This window comes from Macaca thibetana, chromosome 10, assembly GCF_024542745.1.
Source record: "Macaca thibetana thibetana isolate TM-01 chromosome 10, ASM2454274v1, whole genome shotgun sequence".
Classification (NCBI taxonomy): Eukaryota; Metazoa; Chordata; class Mammalia; order Primates; family Cercopithecidae; genus Macaca; species Macaca thibetana.
In genome coordinates, this window is record NC_065587.1 from 10,089,840 (window position 1) to 10,108,353 (window position 18,514).

Here is an 18,514-nt window from a genome sequence, read left to right on the forward strand (position 1 = left end):
ACAAGGTTTTCTGGGTATAAAATGTTTTTATATTTACCTTGTGGTTTTATATCCTCTAAGAGGTTATTTAGCCCAAACTAATGCTTACAAAGAATATAGCCAGTTTTCCAACTTGGTCTTTTTTTTTTTTTTAAATGTGTTAAAAAACATGTGACATAAAATTTACCATGTTAATAATTTTAAGTGTAAGATCAGTAGTGTTAAATATGTTCACAATGTTGTGAAACAAATCTCCAGTACTTTTGCATATTGCAGACCTGATTCTATTCTCATTAAACTCCCCTTTTCCCTCTCCTTCAGCCCCTAGTAACCACCATTCTACTTTCAGTTTCTAAGAATTTGACTACTTTAGATACTTGATACCAGTCGAATCATATACTACTTGTTTTTCTTGTGACTGGCTTATTTCACTTAGTATAATGTCTTTGACTTTCATCCATGCCATATAGCATGTACTATGACTTCCTTACTTTTTTATGACTGAATCCATTATATGTGTATAATGGATCACATTCTGTTTTTCCATTCATCTGTTAATGGGCACTTAAGTTGCTTCCATCTTTTCACTATTGTGAGTAGTGCTATGAAAATGAGTGTGTAGCTATCTATTTGAGAGCCTGCTTTCCATTCTTTTGGATATATACCCAGAAATGGGATTGCTGGATCATTTGGAATTCTGTTCAGTTTTCTTGGGAACCTCCATACTGTTTTCCATAACACTGTAACATTTATAATCCCACCAACGGTACACAGAAGTTCCCATTTTTCCACATCCTCGCTAACACTTATTTTCTGTTTTATGATAGTAGCCATCCTAATGGGTATGAGGTGATATCTCACTGTGGCTTTGATTTTCATTTCTCTGATGATTAGTGATGTTGAACATCTTTTCATATGTTTGTTGGCCATTTGTATATTATCTTTGCAGAAATGTCTGTTCTGGTTCTTTGTCCATTTTTTAATCAGGTTATTAGATTTTTTTGCTTTAAAGTTATAGGATTTCTGTATGTGGTATAATAAAAAATACATGTGGCCTTTGTCCCTGGTTCCTGGCACAGTTCCTAAAACCATTGGAATTTCCTGAGTGGTAATATCTTTTGTTATTCCTAATGAGCCCCTTTTAACTATCCCTGAGTTTAGGTTAATAAGGTTACTATTGGATGGCTCCTAGATAGCTTCAGGATGGACACTGGTGGCCAGAGGAACCAGCCATGTGCTTAGAGAGAAGGGGGGAGAGGTTGAATTGTGGATAAATAACTCAGGATAGAAGTCTAGGAGTCATCACAGGCTCTTCGTGCCTTCACCCACTCCACATCTGCTTTGCCATCCAGAACCATTGGTCTGTCTCCTCAGTATCTCTTGGATCCATTTCCTCTTCTCCATATCCATATCCATTTCCCCAAATCAAGCCTTATCATTGCTCACCTGGACTATTGCACTAGTCTGATCTTCCCTTTGAGGTCTTCCTCCTGAACCCACTTTGCAGTTTTGCAGCCTTTCTAGGAGAGTAGTTTTCAAAGAGTATCACAACTCAAAGAACTCAAGTTTGAGATTTGTTCACTTGGGGAAAAAAAATTAGAATAGTTCCTATACAGAAAAAGACTTGTTTTTTACATAAATTACAACAAATGGCAATCTAGTGGGATCTTCTGTACTTGAGACCAGTTATTTGTAATACCTTGATTTTAATCACTTTAGATTAGTTTATATGTATTTGCATTTGAAAGATTATAACTCACAGGGACCAACTCATATAACTTTCCATGAAACTTCTAATTCATGGACTATATGTTGAAATCTTTTGCTTTTTAAATTGTCCAAAGCTATTTATTTGCTGTCTGCCATCCCATTACCTACCAGATATATACCACCCTTGTGTTACTCTCTGTGTCCTGTTCGTCTCCTTTCTAGCTCTTTGTGCAGTTTAGGATTACAGCAGACTCCCCCATATCTAACAAGCTGGACTGGTATAGTAGGGCAGTTAGCTTTCTTTTTTTACTTTTTTCCACTTGCTTAAAATTTTTTTTTCAGGGCTCATGAACAATTTTTTTCTTTTTTCTTTTTTTTCAGGCTCAATTTTAAAAAGTCAAAGTAACACGTATAATAAATAGCCTACTGACCTTAATTGTTGTATTTTAACTTTGAAGTTCACTCTTTCACTTTTTTTTTTTTGAGATGGTGTCTCACTCTGTCTCCCAGGCTGGAGTGCAGTGGCACGACCTTGGATTGCTGCAACCTCCACCTCCTGGGTTCAAGCGATTTTCCTGCCTCAGCCACCTGAGTAGCTAGGATTACAGGCGCCCGCCACCATGCCCAGCTAATTTTTTGTATTTTTAGTAAAGACGGGGTTTCACCATGTTGGCCAGGCTGGTCTCAAACTCCTGACCTTAGGTGATCTGCCCGCCTCGGCCTCCCAAAGTGCTAGGATTACAGGCGTGAGCCACTGCGCCCAGCCTGAAGTGTTTTCTTGAGTGTGTGAGAAGAGGGTAGGATTACAGTTGACATATAGGAGAGCCTACCGGTCTGTGTTGACTGTGAGCATCATCTGTTGTCTTGTCAGAAAATGATCCAAGGCCAGGTGTGGTGGCTCACCCCTGTAATCCCAGCAGTTTGGGAGGTCAAGGCAGGAGATTCATTTGAGCCAGGAGTTTGGAACCAGCCTGGGCAACATAGCAAGACCCCGTCTCTATAAAAAAATAAATTTTGGACCGGACGTGGTGGCTCACACCTGTAATCCCAGCACTTTGAGAGACTGAGGCAGGTGGATCACCTGAGGTCAGGAGTTCTAGAACAGCCTAGCCAACCTGGTGAAACCCCGTCTCTACTGAAAATACAAAAAATTAGCCAGGTGTGGTAGCAGGTGCCTGTAATTCCAGCTACTTGGGAGACTGAGGCAGGAGAACTGCTTGAACCTGGGAGGTGGAGGTTGCAGTAAGCCAAGATCATGCCACTGCACTCCAGCCTGGGCAACAAGAGGGAAACTCCATCTCTAAATAAATAAACAAACAAACAAATAAAATATTTTAAAAGGTGGGAGAAGGAGGAAAGAAAATGAAAATGGTCGGGAGACCCAGCTCCTGAGTTGCCGACATCAGGAATCCTCCGTGGCGTGTCATCGGTGTCACCTGGCTTCTGGTGCCCCCCCCCAACCCCCCATGGCAGACAGAGCTCACGCCCCTTCCCACCCTGCAGCTGGTCCAGGGTCCAGGCACCGCGTGGATGGCGGCTCCTTAGGACGCAGAGACCGGGCCACAGCCCATGCCTCGAGCAGACTGCATTACGAGGCATCTACCCTACTCCTCCCGGGACCAAGTGGTGTGGGGCTTCAGCCGTGGCTACAAGCAGCTGGGCATCCCCCCACAGCTAATTTTCCTAAACAAGGTAAATAATCTGCCAGCTGATACATCCAGTGGCATTTATTATGGTTGGGCCAGTGTTGGAAGTAGAGATGGTCAGAAGATGGTGGTGAGCATAGGATGGAACCCATACTATGAAAATACGAAGAAGTCCATGGAACCACATACCATGCATACCTTCAAAGAGCATTTCTATGGGGAAATCCTGCGTGTGGCCATTGTTGGCTACCTCAGACCAGAAAAGAACTTTGATTCATTAGAGTCACTTATTTCAGCAATTCAAGGTGATTTTTGAGGAAGCTAAGAAATGACTAGATTTACCAGAACATTTGAAACTCAAGACAATTTCTTCCAGGTTTCTAGAAGCAAAATAATGAATGACCACTGATGAAAAATCATATTATTTATTCATTCACTGTTTTCTAGTATTTCAGTGTTTTGTTTTTATTTATTTTATTTTTTTGAGACGGAGTCTCACTCTCTCTCCCAGGCTGGAGCACAGTGGTGGCCTGATCTCAACTCACTGCGACCTCTGCCTCCCGGGCTCAAGTGATTCTGCTGCCTCAGCCTCCGGAGTAGCTGGAATTACAGGTGCACACCACCACGCCTGGCTAATTTTTGTATTTTTAGTGGAGACAGAGTTTCACCATGTTGGCCAGGCTGGTCTCGAACTCCTGACCTCAAGTGATCTGCCCACCTCGGCGTCCTGCAGTGCTGGGATCACAGGCGTGAGCCAGTGCGCCCAGTCAGAGCCTCCTAACTGATCTCTCACTTCCTCCTTAGTCCCCTTCAGTCTGTGTTCAGCATGGCAGCCAGTGTGATCATGTTAAAACATTAATGAGGGCTGGGTGCGGTGGCTCATGTCCGTAATCCCAGCAGTTTGGGAGGCTAAGGTGAGAGAATCACTTGAGGCCAGGAGTTTGAGACAGCCTGGGCAACATAGCAAGACCTCATTTCTACAAAAAAAAAAAAAAAAAAAAAAAAAAAACCATTAGCTGGGCATGGTAGCATGCACTTGTAGTCCTAGCTATTCAGGAGTCGTTCAGAGTGAGACCCTGTCTCTTAGAAAAAATTTTTTAAAAGTGAATGAGATCATGTCATTTCTCTGTTGAGAGCCGTCCAGTTGCTTACCATCTCACTCAGAGGAAAAGCCAAAGCCCTTACCTTGTCCTGCAAAGCGTGTTTAACCTGGCCGTCCTATTCTCTTTACTTACACGGCTGCAGCCACCCTGACCTCTTTTCTCCTTCCTGAGCACTCCTGGCATGTGTCTGCCTGTGTGCCTACTGTGACCTCTGCCTGGTAACCATGTGATTAACTCCTTCACCTCCTTTTAGGTTTTTCCCTAAATGGCCACTGTTAAATGATAAACTTTAGACAAATTATGTTTAACAGAGTTTGTTTTTGTTTTTGTTTTTGTTTTTGTTTTGAGAATGAGTCTCACCTTGTCGCCCAGGCTGGAGTGCAGTGGTGCGGTGGCATGATCTCAGCTCACTGCAACCTCCGCCTCCCAGGTTCAAGCGATTTTCCTGTCTCAGCCTCCCAAGTAGCTGGGACTACAGGCGCATGCCATCATGCCCAAAAAATGAAATTTTTTGTATTTTTAGTAGAGACGGGGTTTCACTGTATTGGCCAGGCTGATCTCAAACTCCCGACCTCAGGTGATCCACCCGCATCAGCCGGGGGATCACCTGAAAAAAGTGCTGGGATTATAGGCGTGAGCCACCATGCCTGGCCTTACAGAGTTTGATCAAGCAAAGAATAATTCACAAATTGGGCAGCCCTCAGAACCAGAAGGTCAGAGTGACCCTGGAGCTGTCACATGGTAGAATATTTATGGACAGAAACAGGAAAGTGACATATAGAAGTCAGAAGTGAGGTTTAAAGACAGCCAGATTAGTTACCACTTGTTTACCTTAATTGAACAGTTGGCTGCCTGTGATTAACTGAAACTCTATGATTGGCACAAGATCCAGGTAGGTTATACTTCACTGTATACTGAGAAACCTTCAAGGTTTTTTTTTTTTCCTTTTCTTTTTTTTTTTTTTTTTTTTGTTGTTGTTGTTGAGACAGGGTCTTGCTCTGTCATCCAGGCGCTGGAGTGCAATGGTGCAGTTTGCTGCAGCCTCCAACTCCTGGGCTTCAGAGATCCCCCTGCCTTGGCCTCCCAAGTAGCTAGGACTACAGGTATGCCACCACACCCAGCTAATTTTTTTTTTATTTTTTGTAGAGATGGGGGTCTTACTGTGTTGCCCAGGCTGGTTTCAAACCCCTGGCCTCAAGCGATTCTCTTGCGTCGACCTTCCAAAGTGCTGGGATTACAGGTATGAGCCACTGCACCCAGCTGAGTATTTATTTTAAAAAATAAAAATAATATTTATTGTACTGATATTAAATCTACCTTCTTAAAGCAACTAGAAACAAAGATGAAACTTAGTACATATGTTTTCTCCCCCCACCCCACAAAGGTATGAGTTAGCAATTCCAAAATGATTTTTTGTATACTTTAGGATAAGTAAATATATTGTGATCCTGGCCTAGTTCCCTTAGACAATAAAGAAAAAGTATATACCCTCTCCCACAAGCCATTTATTCATCATGGTTTGTTCATCAAATATACATTGGGTGTCTAGTATGTGCTAAACACAGTTCTAGATGCTAAGGATATGGCAGTAAATAAAAAATGAAAATCTCTGTCCTCATGAAGCTTACAATCTAATATTATAAGATAGACAATAAACAAGGAAAATACATAGTGTGTTAGAGGATACGGTTACAGACAAAATTTAAGCAAAGAGGGGATAGAGTACTGAGAGTTAGAAAGAGGTACCACCGGCCGGGCGCGATGGCTCGTACTTGTAATCCCAACACTTTGGGAGGCCGAGGCAGGTGGATTACCTGAGGTCAGGAGTTTCAGACCAGCCGGGCCAACATGACAAAACCCCCTCTCTACTAAAAATACAAAAATTAGCTGGGAATGGCAGCACGCACCTGTAATCCCAGCTACTTGGGAGGCTGAGGTAGGAGAATCACTTGAACCCAGGAGGCAGAGGTTACAGTGAGCAGAGATCGCGCCACTGTACTTCAGCCTGGGAGATGGAGCGAGACTCCATCTCCAAAAAAAAAAAAAAGAAAGAAAAAAAGAGGTACCATTTTAGATAGTGTGGTGTTAAGTTAAAGCTGTATCTACATATTTTAACTTCAGTGCTGGGAGTGGTAAAAAGGTTAAAAATAAATTAGCTGACGTGTGCCTGTAGTCCCAGCCACTTGGGAGGCTAAGGAGGGAGGATCGCTTGAGCCCAGGAGTAGGAGACTGCAGCAAGACCATGTCTCAAAAAAACAAAACAAAATAAAATAATTGTAACAGCTAATGGAATACAACAGGTGTGAAAGTGAATTCCTGTGTTTTGAAATTGTAAAGAATAAACTGAATAATCACTTGGTGATTGGGTTAGATTAGTGGTTTTGCTGATTAGCCTCAATCAGCAAAATTGAGGCTGATTTTGACCCACAGGGTCAAATGTGGCATCTAGTGGGTAGAGGCCAGGGAGACTGCTAAACATCCTACACAAGAGCCCACATACACACACAACAAATAATTTTCCACCTCAAAATATCGGTAGTGTCACAGTTGGGAGACTCTGGGTTAAAGAATTTTACAATCCTTTGTAATTGTGAGATTCTCTGATTGTAGGTCTTCTCTTTTTCTGAAGGTTGGGAGTTCCTTGAAAATTACTTTTGTGAGTGTTAAACTTCTCTTCATAACAAGTTTTTATGTCTTAATATGTACATATTTTTATAATAATTATAACAGCTTTCTCTCTTCCTGCTGTATTATAATCACTGCAGAAATGAGTTGTATCATCTCTAAGGAGAACTAGGAACAGCATTGTTCTTCAAATTCTTCTTGAAACTTAGAAATTTATTATTTGTTGTATTTTCCCAGAAAAACCAGCCTATAAAGCTTAATATCCTGGGGAATAATTTGGGAACAGAACCTTAACAGATAAGTGAAGAGACACTCATTTTGATGAAATTGGAATTTTTACCAATAAACTCTTACTGACTGCCAAAGGTATTATTGTTGTGATAGTTAAAAATGCATTTCTTGCCCTCTGGCCTTAAATCTGGCAAGACAGGTTTGTTCCTGTTGTGTGTAAAGCTTCACTCCTTCCTGCGGAGTCAAGTGAGATTTGTTAGATTTGTGCCTTTGTTTTGCCATTTTCTTTTTTTTTTTTTTTTTTTTTTTTTTTTTTTGAGACGGAGTCTCACGCTGTTGCCCAGGCTGGAGTGCAGTGGCGTGATCTCGGCTCACTGCAAGCTCCGCCTCCTGGGTTCACGCCATTCTCCTGCCTCAGCCTCCTGAGTAGCTAGGACTACAGGCGCCCGCCACCGCGCCCGGCTAATTTTTTTTTGTATTTTTAGTAGAGACGGGGTTTCACTGTGGTCTCGATCTCCTGACCTTGTGATCCGCCCGTCTCGGCCTCCCAAAGTGCTGGGATTACAGGCTTGAGCCACCGCGCCCGGCCTGTTTTGCCATTTTCTTATATCCATGGTCGTTGCACATATTTCCCGGAAGTGCATACCCAATTAGCATACTTCACTTGTGTTTTCTCTCCATAACAAAGGAGACTCACTGCTGATAAAACTATCAAGATTTCAGGAGTAAATAGCTGTGTTCTAATTGTTCCTTGATTTAGTGAATAATTTCAGTGTGTTCAATTACTGTTCTTCATCTCTTAATTTTGGTTTATTCTTTCTTGTAAATGATTTGTTACATAAAAGAAAGAAAGAAAATAGAATTGTAGACATTAGAATTAGAAAAAAAAACAGTCTTCTGCCCTTTGGTAGGTAAAGTATTAATTTGTATGCCCACTTTAGACTGAAGTAGCACCCACAGCTTGGAACTGGCGGAAGATTTTTCTTTTTTGTTTGTTTGTTTGTTTGTTTTTGAGATGGAGTCTCACACTGTCACCCAGGCTGGAGTGCAGTGGCGCAATCTCGGCTCACTGCAACCTCCGCCACCCGGGTTCAAACGATTCTCCTGCCTCAGCCTCCCGAGTAGCTGAGATTACAGGCACCTGCCACCATGCCCTGCTAAGTTTTGTATTTTTAGTAGAGACGGGGTTTCACCATGTTGGCCAGGCTAGACTCTAACTCCTGACCTCGTGATCCACCTGCCTCAGCCTCCCAAAGTGCTGGGATTCCAGGCGGGAGCCGCCGCGCCTGGCCGGAACTGGCAGAAGAGTTACACGGGCTTATAAAAAAGCAGACAATTTTCTTTGTCCTTTGGGCCTGTCAGGGGTTGGTACTCACGAATGGTTTGTGGCATGCTTCTCTCAGTGGAATGCTGACCTTTGCTTGATGATACAGGTTGCAAGTTTTAGTAAAGTTTTGGATTCCCAAGTATTTTGAGTAGCTTCTCTCAGAACCCATAAAATTATAGTGGTTAAAAAGTACTCCTCCATTTATTTTGACTTAGAGGGTGAAAAAAGTACTTGAACTTCTCAGATAAAAAGCTTTGAAATACCAAATGTTCTTACAAGGACTTTATAATCCGTTATGTAAGTAATGTAGTTCATTTTTGTACTTGAGGTTGTCCTTTAGAAGAATCCTTTTAGTTTTTCTGCTTGTGTTAATAATGGGGATAGGAATGCAGTTTTTTTGTTGTTGTTGTTGTTGTTGTTTAATAAGAAAAGGTCTCACTCTGTTGCCTGGGCTCTGGAGTGCAGTGGCACAATCACAGCTCACTGCAGCCTCAACCTCCTGGGCTGAGGCGATCTTCCCACTTCAGCCTCTTGAGTAGCTGGAACCACAGGAGTGTGCCACCATGCCTGGCTAATTTTTAATATTTTTTTTAGAGATGGAGTCTCCCTCTGTTGCCCAGGCTGCTATTGAACTCCTGGGCTCAAGTGATCCTCCCACATGGGCCTCTCAAAGTGTTTAGATTACAGGCATGAGCCACCACACTGGGTGTGAAAGCAGAATTTTAAAGAATGGTTAGATCTTTATCTTAGTTGCATTGCCCCCTAAGTGTTTTTGTATGTGCCTACCTCTTAAATGAAGAAAATTTTGATTTCTAAAGAATTTATTTAACAGGCAGCATATTTCACTTGTTTAGAAAGGTGGGTGCACTTTGCCTTTCTACCGTATCTGTAGAAGCTTGTAATCTCTGCTCCTGAGCTCTCCTGTCCTCCTTTTCTCTTAAAACAAATGTAGTAGACTGCTCAGTAGCACTTTCTAGTCTGGTTTTTCTGACTGTTAGTTTTTCTCTGTTAAGTGAAGTGTGCATTGCATTGAATAGGAATATGTTCTAAAATCTAGGCAAATAGGAATGTGTTAATATCCTTCTATAATGGCCTCTGGGGCATGGGTGCTTTTGAAGAAATGAGACTAGCAAGACTCTGTAACTAAGGGTTTTTTAGATTATGTATGTATTAGACAATGTATGAATATTTTAAGTTATAACTAAAGATGACTTCTTAATGTTCTGTGAATCTATAAAAATATGACAAATATGACTGATAAAATTATTAGGTGATATCTTTTATTTTGAGAAATGTGCTCTCATAATGCTCCTTAGAGACAGGCAGCAAAATATCTTTAACAACTGTATGCAACCAATGAAAACATTGAATTTGAATCTCTTGGCTGTTTTGTCAAGTTTATCCTTGGTTAGACTGCATTTCCTATATATAATATTTTGAGACTCTTAAATCAAAACTTTATTTCTTCAGTTGTCTTTAAATGAATTTTAGTAAAAGACTTCTCTTCCTTAGGATTTTTTTCTCTTGGTTCTTCAGATCTTGAATAGAGCCAGAGAGCTGGATGTGCACTTTTTTACTGAGTTTGTTCATTGCTTCATTTGTTCCACTATTTATTTAACAAATATTTATTTATAAAGTATATACCACGTGTCAGGCACTTTGTTACAATTCTATCTGGTATTTTTTTTTTAATCATTTCAGGACTGGTGAGGAATATTTTAATATCTCAAGATGGTGTTAAATTGGGATCATGTGTTTTCAAAAAAGAAGCACCTGGCTCATTGTATTGTTCTACTCTGAGGCAACCTTGGGGGGCCAAGATCCCCATCTTTAAGCTTGTAAGGATCATGATGCTTGTGAAGCTGTTTCAGGTGTTTTGTGACACTTAACTGATGCTTGCTGCCTGCCTATCCTAATTCTCTAAGCAATGAGGAACTCTTCAGTGAGCTGTCTCTGTGAAGGCATTTTTAAATGTCACCACTTCCTGTCCCACCCCTGTCACTCATTGTACCAGATCCATACTCACTTCAAACCATGTGAGCTACTTAAGAGTTGTAAATTGTGTGTTTTATCTGATATTGTTATGGACTTAGCATGTTAGGTATAAGCCACTCCCATCTCTAAAGCTGTTACGTTAAAATTATATTTAAAGCTATGACTATATCGCAATTGCTACTTTGAATGGTATGTAAATTGACATACAGATTGCCTATTGTACAAATGAGGGAACTTGTTGCTCTTCATCTGGAGAGGTGCTGCTGCCAGCCATTTTGCTCTCAGCAAAGCTTCCAAATCGCTTCTAACAGTAGTGGCTTGTGTTGTACCCTGGCACAAAGAAACACCTTACCTTAGGTCTCCTAAGAGGTCAGTGACAGAGATATAAATGGAATATTAGTATGTAGCTTTAAAACAGCAAAGCTTAAAAGCTGACATTTTGCTTTCCCTTTTTCTCTCCATCTTTCTTTTTTAAAGGAGTAGTTAACGTGTTGCTAACAACTCCACTCTGGGTGGTAAACACCAGACTGAAGCTGCAAGGGGCAAAATTCAGGAATGAAGACATTGTACCAACGAACTACAAAGGTATCATTGGTAAGTATCTCTTCACAGAATTTCTATTTCAGGGTTTTCTTTCTTCTTTGTATCTGGAATATGTTGCCACATAAAGCTACATAACGTATCCTTTGCCCGCTTTTTGATGGGATGTTTGATTTTTTTTCTTGTAAATTTGTTTAAGTTCTCTGTAGATTCTGGATATTAGCCCTTTGTCACATGGGTAGATTGCAAAAATTTTCTCCCATTCTATAGGTTGCCTGTTCACGCTGATGGTAGTTTCTTTTGCTGTGCAGAAGCTCTTTAGTTTAATTAGATCCCATTTGTCTATTTTGGCTTTTGTTTCCATTGCTTTTACCTAATGTAAATGACGAGTTAATGGGTGCAGCATGCCAATATGGCACATGTATCTGTATGTAACAAACCTGCATGTTGTGCACATGTACCCTAGAACTTAAAGTATAATTTTTTAAAAAAATAGCTACATAACAGACAACCTCAAATCTCGGCATTCATCAATAACATTTTTTTTTAACACATGTGTCTGTGGATTGACGTGGCTTTGGCTCATCTAGGCTGAGCCTAGCCTAACAGTCTCAGTTCACATGTCTCTCCTCTTTCTGGGACGAGCATGAGCATATTCTTCTCATTGTGATGGCAAAAGGTCCAAGAGAACACACCCAACAGTATAAACACCTTTCAACCCTGTTGGCACCTTGTCTGCTGACATCCCAGTGGCCAAAGCACATCACATAGCCAAACCCAAGACCAGGGGTAGAGAATTATGCTGCTCCCAAGGAGTATCAGTGGGAGGGGATGAATATTTTTGAAGAATAATCTATACTTTTTTATTCTAGTGTTGTCTTTGGATAGACACCAGATTGGTATCTGGTATCTTTGAGCTTCTGCCTTTCAATAGTACGACACTGCCAGGTTCTCCTTTCCCATACATCAATCTTTGTAGTGAAATAGTGGTTTTTAAAAGTCAAATCCTGTATAATAAACTCCAGGAAACGATCTTATCTTTTCTTGTACGGGACTTTTTTGTGAAAGATGTGGGCTCACTTCACAGTTTTGTGTAATCCAGAATTCCCAGTGATGCTGATAATGACTTAGGAGAATTGGACGTTCTAACTCCGGATCGTCAGGAACAGTTGCCTGTGATTGAAGTTGGTCTCTCAATAACTTGGTGACTGTCAGTGTCTGATTATCAAAAAGTAATTAACTGATAAACTTGCCCCCAAACTATCATTGCAAGAAATACATCTTGTCGGCCGGGCGCGGTGGCTCAAGCCTGTAATCCCAGCACTTTGGGAGGCCGAGACGGGCGGATCATGAGGTCAGGTGATCGAGACCATCCTGGCTAACACGGTGAAACCCCGTCTCTACTAAAAATACAAGAAAATTAGCCGGGCGAGGTGGCGGGCGCCTGTAGTCCCAGCTACTCGGGAGGCTGAGGCAGGAGAATGGCGTGAACCCGGGGGAGCGGAGCTTGCAATGAGCCGAGATCGCGCCACTGCACTCCAGCCTGGGGCACAGAGCAAGACTCCGCGTCAAAAAAAAAAAAAAAAAAAAAAAAAAAGAAATACATCTTGTTTTTTTTTTTTTTTTTTTTTTTTTTTTTTTTGAAACGGAGTCTTGCTCTGTCACCCAGGCTGGAGTGCAGTGGTACAATCTTGACTCACTGCAACCTCTGCCTCGCGGGTTCAAGCAATTCTCCTGCCTCAGCCTCCCAAGTAGCTGGGATTACAGGCGCGTGCCACCACACGTAGCTGATTTTTGTATTTTTAGTAGAGACAGGGTTTCACCATGCTGGCCAGGCTGGTCTCGAACTCCTGACCTCGTGATCCACCCGCCTCAGCTTCCCAAAGTGCTGGGACTACAGGCATGAGCCATTGTACCCAGCTGCCAGAAGGAAATCTTTATAGAACCAGTATGGTTTGTGTTCTGGGTACATTTGAACGGAATTCACGTTGTCTTCTCTATTTAGGGGGTTGTCATCATGCTTTTCAAAAGTCCCTGATTTCTTGTTTAGATGCTTTTCATCAGATCATTCGAGATGAAGGAATCTCGGCTTTATGGAATGGCACATTTCCCTCATTGCTGTTGGTCTTCAATCCTGCCATCCAGTTCATGTTCTATGAAGGTTTAAAACGGCAGCTTTTAAAGAAACGGATGAAGGTAATCCCTGATTTTGAAAGCAGTAAAATAATTCTCTCTGACACCTTCTTGTTGACTTGATTGATATGGTTTGTTCTTTCTTTGCTTTCCAGCTTTCTTCCTTGGATGTGTTCATCATTGGTGCAGTAGCCAAAGCGATTGCCACCACGCTCACCTATCCCATGCAGACGGTACAGTCAATTCTGAGGGTGAGTGCTGGAGTTCTTTTCGCATCTAGTCAAACAGCATTCTAATATATGTGGTCTCTTGATTTAAAATAGTGTTAATAAAGCAATAAAGCAGTTAGTTGGTATGCCAGAGTATTCCTTATCCATTTATTTTTCTTTTCTTTTCTTTTCTTTTTTTGAGACAGGATCTCCCTCTGTCACCCATGCTGGAGTACTGTGGTGCGACATGGGTCTCTATAGCCTCGACCTCCTAGGCACAAGCAGTCCTCCTGCCTCAGCCGCCCAAGTAGCTGAGACTACAGGCATACACCACCTTGTCCAGCTAATTAAAATTTTTTTTTTCTGAAGATGAGGTCTCACCATGTTTTCCAGGCTTGTCTCAAAGTCCTGGACTAAAGCGATCCTCCTGCCTTGGCCTTCCAAAGTGCTGGGATTATAGGCATGAACCATTGTGCCTGGCCCCCATTTTTTTATTTGATATTCTGCTTAACTAGGCTGGCTGTCATTGGTTTAGAATGAAGTTTGCATTTGTGATTTCTTAGGTAACATAATGTCTCAGAAAACACAAATGTGGAGACAAGTTCTTTAAAGACCTCAGGAAAGCATAACTTTGCTTCCTTCTCATTCAAGTTTATTGGTTTGGTGCCCCAGGGGGGATTATCCTTTACAAAGTCAGAGGCTGATTCCTTTAGTTCACTCAGGAAGAATGAATGATTTAGCTTTTCTGAAGCACTCTCAAATTTCTGTTTTTTAATTCATTCAGTTATTTATCTGTTCAAATATTTACTAAGCATCTACACTGTGGGAGGAACTGGGCATGCAGTGGTAAATAAAAGTCATAATCCCTGTCCTCATGGAGCTAGTGGAAGTTAGAATGAACAGGTAAACAAGCAAAATAAATAGGTAATTACAAATTGAAAAAAGAGCTATAAAGGAAATTATTTACTGGAGAGGGGCATGGTGGGGATCTTCTTAGATAGCATGATTGGAGGTGGGCTTCTTTGAGAAGAGATGTTTAAATCAAGATGCAAAGGAGGGTAAGGCCCTAGCCAGGCACAGTGGAGGAAAGTGCATTCCAGGCAGGGGGAGCATGATGTGTGTATTAGTCTTTTCTCATGCTGCTCTAAAGGACTGCCTGAGACTGGGTAATTTGTAAAGGAAAGAGATTTAATTGACTCACGTTTCAGCATGGCTGGGAGGCCTCAGGAAACTTACAATCATGGCAGAAGGGGAAGCAAACATGTCCTTCACATGGCTGCAGCACGGACAAGTGCAGGGGGAACTCCTCCTATAAAACCATCAGATCTCGTGAGACTTACTACCACAAGAACAGTATAGGGGAAACCGCCCCCATAATTCAGTTATCTCCACCTGGCCCTGCCCTTGACATGTGGGGATTATTACAATTCAAGGTGAGATTTGGATGGGGACACAGCCAAACCATATCAATGTACTAAGAATTTGGTGCATCCTAGGGACTGAAAGAAGGCCTCTATGGCAGTAGAGTGGCTCAGGGTGAGATTACAAGAGTAGCAGGGAAACCGTAGGTGAGGAATGTGGATTTTTTATCCTCAGCACTGGAAGTTGAGAATATGTGATGGGAAGGGCTTTAAGCTGGAGAATATGTGCTGTGATTTACAATTGGAGAAGATTGTTGTGGCTATGATGTGGTGAACTGGTCAGAAAGCTAAGAGAGAAAGCCAGGGGCAATCTAGTAGGAGGCCATTTCAGTAATACAGGCGAGAGAGGATGGTGGCCTGGACCATGGTGGCGGCACTAAAGAGGAGAGGAATAGGATAAGGACAGATGCAAGATCTGTTTTGGAGAAAAATTTCAAAAGGCTTGTTGCTAGATAAAATAGGGGTGTTAGTGAGAGTATTCCAGTTCAGAAAAATTAGTACTTTCTGTTAAAAGCATTTTTACTAATGTATTTTTTTAAAATTGGTACTTAATATAAGGGAATTCAGTAGCATCCTTGTAAATGTATTTTAACACTTTTATAATGTAAACACATAATGTGAAGAGCTTAGACTGCAGAGGTCCTAAATGATTCGTTTCTCAGAATTTCCTAAAGAAGTGGAAGTTACTACCATCAATATCTAAATCATCATCCTGGGCATATTTTTTTATTTTGAGGTAGAATTTTCCTATACATTTCTATAAAATGAAAATTACTATGCTTGCTTCATTGAAAACTTTTTCTTAGGTCGGACGTGGTAGCTCACGCCTGTAATCCCAGCACTTTGGGAGGCCAAGGCTGATGGATCATTTGAGGTCAGAAATTTGAGACCAGCCTGGCTAACACGGTGAAACCACGTCTCTACTAAAAATACAAAAATTAACCAGGCATGGTGGTACATGTCTATAATCCCAACTACTCGGGAAGCTGAGGCAGGAGAATTGCTTAAACCTGGGAGGTGGAGCCAAAATTGCGCCACTGCACTCTAGCCTGGGTGGCAGAGTGAGAAGATGTCTCAAAAAAAAAAAAAGAAAAGAGAAGAAAAATTTTTCTTATTTTCGCTTATTTAATTGAAATATTTCACTCAGTTGAAAAATACAGGTTTAATGAAATCTATGGTACTGGCCGGGCGCGGTGGCTCAAGCCTGTAATCCCAGCACTTTGGGAGGCCGAGACGGGCGGATCACGAGGTCAGGAGATCGAGGCCATCCTGGCTAACACGGTGAAACCCCGTCTCTACTAAAAAATACAAAAAACTAGCCGGGCGTGGTGGCGGCGCCTGTAGTCCCAGCTACTCGGGAGGCTGAGGCAGGAGAATGGCGTGAACCCGGGAGGCGGAGCTTGCAGTGAGCTGAGATCCGGCCACTGCACTCCAGCCTGGGCAGCAGAGCGAGACTCAGTCTCAAAAAAAAAAAAATTAAAAAAAAAAAAAAAAAGAAATCTATGGTACTAACTGGATAAATTTATTAATGTATGCTATAAGATACTGCTCCAACATAATATCCTCTCCAGGTAGTAATGAAGATTTTTAAAAGCAGCAACAGTACTTACTTTTTTTTCCCTCTTTCCTCAGTTTGGGCGTCATAGACTAAACCCAGAAAACAGAACATTGGGAAGTCTTCGGAATATTCTCTATCTTCTTCACCAACGAGTAAGGTGAGCTTTGCAGATGCCTCGCATCCCGTGCTCTCCTTCAGCAGCCGTCTCTGCCAGGGACGGCATTTCCCTCTCTCACACTACTGCCTCGGTCCAAAACCTTTCCCTTGCTTGCTGTGCTTAGACGTTTCCCATTTTAGGAGCCTAGTACAGTATGACAGTATTTTGGGAAATTATGGAAAAGTTCACGTTGTTATTCTTTGTTAGTTACAAATATACAGAACTCCTGGCCGGGCGTGGTGGCTCAAGCCTGTAATCCCAGCACTTTGGGAGGCCGAGACGGGCGGATCACGAGGTCAGGAGATAAAGACCATCCTGGCTAACCCGGTGAAACCCCGTCTCTACTAAAAAATACAAAAAACTAGCCGGGCGAGGTGGCGGGCGCCTGTAGTCCCAGCTACTCGGGAGGTTGAGGCAGGAGAATGGCGTAAACCTGGGAGGCGGAGCTTGCAGTGAGCTGAGATCCGGCCACCGCACTCCAGCCTGGGCGACAGAGCGAGACTCCGTCTCAAAAAAAAAAAAACAAAAAACACAAATATACAGAACTCCTTCAGAAAGAGAACCCTTCTATACTCCAGTCACCCTGAGTGGTGCTTTCATCAGTGGCATATCCTATGACCCCTCTTAGCAATGTAACATCTGCCTATAGAATAGGAGTACTGGAGAAGGGAGGGGGCAGTGGAAAAAGTAATAATAGTGATGATGATGATGACGGTAAGAGTAGCTAACATTTTCATTGGATTGCTGTGTGGCAGACACTGAGCTAGAGGCTACAGGTAGGTAATCGCAATCCTAACAGTAGCTCTGTGAGTTAAGAACTATTGCCATTTCCTGTTTCATTTAAAGAAACTGACACTTAGTGAAGTCAGGTATGTCAGGGACCTCCTTTGAAGCAGAAGCTCTTATAACTTTATTAGTGTTCCTAGATACAAGATATTTTGAAAATAAATTTGTTATTAAAATAAAATGTGCAGCTGGGCACAGTGGCTCATGCCTGTAATCCCAACACTTTGTGACGCTGAGACAGGAGGATGACTTGAGGCCAGGAGTTCAAGACCAGCCTGGGCAAAGTAGTGAGATCCTGTCTCTACAAAAAATATTTACAAAATTAGCCAAGCATGTGGCACACATGTGTAATCACAGCTACACATGAGGCTGAGGCAGGAGATTCACTTGAGCCCGACAGATCGAGGCTATGCTGGGTTATGATGGCACCACTGTACTCCAGCCTGGGCTATAGAGGCAAGACCTTGCCTCAAAAAAAAAAAAAAAAAAGAACATTCAAGGGACTAAACGATAAAATTAGGCTGGCATGGTGGCACACATCTATAATCCCAGCACTTTGGGAGTCCGAGGCAGGCAGATTGCTTTAACTCAGGAGTTTGATAACAGCCTGGACAACATAGTGAGACCCTGTCTCAACACAAATATAAAATTAGCTAGGCGTGCTGGTGCGTACCTGTAGTCCCAGCTGCCCAGGAGGCTGAGGTGGAAGGATTGCTGGAACCCAGGAGGTTGAGGCTGCAGTGAATCGTGATTGTGCCACTGCACTCTAGCCTGAGCAGCAGAGTGAGACCTTCTATCAAAAAATAAAATACAATAAAAGACAAAGAATAGGTATAAAGTAAAAAATAAATACTTACTATATCAAGTATTGGGAGGGATGTTGGAGCAGCCAGAACTTACTTTTTTTTTTTTTTTTTTTTTTTTTTTTGAGACGGAGTCTCGCTCTGTCACCCAGGCTGGAGTGCAGTGGCGCGATCTCGGCTCACTGCAAGCTCCGCCTCCCGGGTTCACGCCATTCTCCTGCCTCAGCCTCCCGAGTAGCTGGGACTACAGGCGCCCACAACCGCGCCCGGCTAATTTTTTGTATTTTTAGT

At 42.2% G+C, this 18,514-nt stretch overlaps 2 protein-coding genes and 1 pseudogene across 13 annotated transcripts in view; 2 read left to right on the forward strand and 1 right to left on the reverse strand.

Annotated features, from left to right (window-relative positions):
* LOC126963577 (E3 ubiquitin-protein ligase RBX1) overlaps positions 1 to 18,514 on the reverse strand; it is a 598,764-nt gene that overhangs the window by 192,463 nt on the left and 387,787 nt on the right. The window lies entirely within an intron of this gene.
* SLC25A17 (solute carrier family 25 member 17) overlaps positions 1 to 18,514 on the forward strand; it is a 52,112-nt gene that overhangs the window by 30,267 nt on the left and 3,331 nt on the right. The window contains exons 1-5 of one of the 2 annotated variants that reach the window (XM_050806010.1): positions 5,585 to 5,678; positions 11,094 to 11,210; positions 13,207 to 13,352; positions 13,445 to 13,540; positions 16,552 to 16,634. In XM_050806010.1, coding sequence (XP_050661967.1) covers positions 13,305 to 13,352; positions 13,445 to 13,540; positions 16,552 to 16,634 — 227 coding nt within the window. In that variant the 5' untranslated portion in view covers positions 5,585 to 5,678; positions 11,094 to 11,210; positions 13,207 to 13,304. Of the gene's footprint in view, positions 1 to 5,584; positions 5,679 to 11,093; positions 11,211 to 13,206; positions 13,353 to 13,444; positions 13,541 to 16,551; positions 16,635 to 18,514 lie in introns of those variants that run through there. The other variant, XM_050806009.1, reaches the window with a different exon arrangement.
* Positions 4 to 5,570, forward strand: LOC126963660 (riboflavin kinase-like; annotated as a pseudogene).